This window comes from Condylura cristata, unplaced genomic scaffold (genome assembly GCF_000260355.1).
Source record: "Condylura cristata isolate star-nosed mole 26May11 unplaced genomic scaffold, ConCri1.0 scaffold00025, whole genome shotgun sequence".
NCBI classification, from domain to species: Eukaryota; Metazoa; Chordata; class Mammalia; order Eulipotyphla; family Talpidae; genus Condylura; species Condylura cristata.
In genome coordinates, this window is record NW_004567126.1 from 31,233,803 (window position 1) to 31,235,963 (window position 2,161).

General features: G+C 69.1%; 1 protein-coding gene across 1 annotated transcript in view; it reads left to right on the top strand.

Moving 5' to 3' along the window:
• The window catches only part of MYO1F (myosin IF), a gene marked incomplete at its 5' end in the record, with an annotated part of 19,362 nt that overhangs the window by 7,388 nt on the left and 9,813 nt on the right, over positions 1-2,161 (top strand). Inside the window, 3 exons of the mRNA XM_004688956.2 lie at positions 905-986; positions 1,541-1,647; positions 2,048-2,146. Of these exons, the coding sequence (XP_004689013.1) occupies positions 905-986; positions 1,541-1,647; positions 2,048-2,146 (288 nt within the window). The remainder of the gene's footprint in view (positions 1-904; positions 987-1,540; positions 1,648-2,047; positions 2,147-2,161) is intronic.

The window sequence follows — 2,161 nt, forward strand, 5'->3', positions numbered from 1 at the left end:
CCCCCGCGGTCCCTGCGCGCGCCCGGCGTCCTGAGCGCACCTGGGCGCGCAATCGACTTCAAGCGGAGCAAGGAATCGCTGAAACTTTCCGTGTGTCCGTCCACGCGCTCTTTGAAATCCGCTGTGAACTTAACACTCACTCAGACCGGCCTCTGCCCTGGCCCCAGCCCTGGCTCCCCTCCCTCCGGGCCTCCCCCAAACCCGAGGGGCCCCCCACCCCGAGAACAGTGGCTGCCATGTTGGCGGTTGTCAAAGCGGAGCCCTGGACCAGCCGCTGCCGTGCCTGAGAATTTGCGAGAATGACTGGCCTCCAGCCCAGCCCGGAGAATGAGAGACCCGGGTGTGGGGCCCTCTGAAACCACAGAACCCCGAGGCCAGTGTGAGGGAAAACGGGGGACGGGACTGGAGAGCAGAGAGGACGCGGCTCGCTTGTCAGACTTCCTCTTCACTGCGGGCGAATGCCCGGCGTCCACGATGAACCTCTGGGCCAGTTCCAGCCCGCGGCACTTAGCACATGCCCAAGAGTGGGCCACCATCGCCGCCACCTAGTTCTAGAACTTCCTGTGACCCCAAAAGGGGACGCTGTCAGGAGGAGCTGAGGGAGGGCACTGTGGACCCAAGTGCACCTGCCCGGCCCTACCGACGGGCCCCTGGGGCGGGCACCAGCTGTGGCGTGGCCACGCGGGCACCACGCCCCGTGGCGCCCTCCCGCTTCCCCGCTACCAGCTCACGCGTGCTCACGGAGGTGGGGTCACGCGGGGACCTCAAGGAGCCGAAGCAAAAAGCGGGGCTCGGCGCCTCACCCCGCACACGCCGCGGGCAGCAGCCGGCGGGGGCACCAGCTGGCCCCGAGAGGCGGGGGCACCCACGGCCCCGTCACCTTTGACCTTTTGTCGCCACGCAGGGCCTTCCTGCAGATGCTCTTCCCCGAGAAGCTGGACGGGGACAAGAAGGGCCGCCCCACCACGGCGGGGTCCAAGATCAAGGTGGGCCGGCTTCGCGGCCCCGGGCGCGGCACCCTCTGTCCTGCGGACCGTCCCCTCCCGCGCCAGGGCTGGGCTTGAACCAGATCCACTGATGACCCTCGGGTCTCCCTCAACCCGGCATGAGCCATCACCCCGAAATAACGTCTCCTCTGCCTCCGTGAGGCAGCATAAAGCACGCCCTGCGGGGCCCGCTGCGGAGGCCGGAGTCTCGCTCTCGCCTGCCCCCGTGGCCCCCCTCCCCGACGCCGCAGCCGAGGGACAGGTCCCCAGTCCGGGGCTGGCCTCGCGGGGCCTCTGCCTGCTGTCTGCCCTGCGCACGGGCTCGGACGCCCGTCAGCAGACACTGCGCCTGCTGTGAGCTGGCCAAGGGGCGAGCTCAGAAGAGAGAGCCCGGTGGGCACTCCGGGCGCACCCCCCGGCGGGGGCAGGGGCCCCGAGCCCCACGGCCCACCAGTGCCACCTCCCCTCCCCCGCTGTGCCTGTTTCTCTGGAGCCGGAGAGAGGGTCCGTGGGCGCCTTCTCCGAGCCCCATCGCTGCCGCTTCTCTGCCTCAGAAACAAGCCAATGACCTGGTGGCCACGCTGAAGAAGTGCACCCCCCATTATATCCGCTGCATCAAGCCCAACGAGACCAAGAAGCCCCGCGACTGGGAGGAGAGCAGGTGACCCTCCCCGGGCTGGCCGGGCCACGCCGCCCCCAGACTGCCCCTGCGAAGCCTGCCAGGGTCACTTCACCTGTCCAGGACCGGCCCAGGCTGACTCCGAGGACCAGCACCAAGCCCATCAGGGTTCTGGGGTCACACCCCTCAAGGCCAAGGGCGCCCACCCCCAGACTAACTGTGGAGTGGCCAGGGGCTAGCACAGTCCCCTCACTCCCCACTCTGAGAAGTGGCCTTGACCAGGCCCCTAGGCTGGCCTCTAGGACCGCAAGGCCCCCCTCCCAGACCTGCACCCCCAAACGGCCTCCAGCAGGAATCCAGACCCCCCAGCCTCCTTTCCAGCCCCCTCGGCAGCACCCAGCCTCCCCTGGGCCCCCCGGGCACTCAGGCCGCCTCTCCCCAGGGTCAAGCACCAGGTGGAGTACCTGGGCCTGAAGGAGAACATCAGGGTGCGCCGGGCTGGCTTCGCCTACCGCCGCCAGTTCTCCAAGTTCCTGCAGAGGTGAGGCGCCCCGCC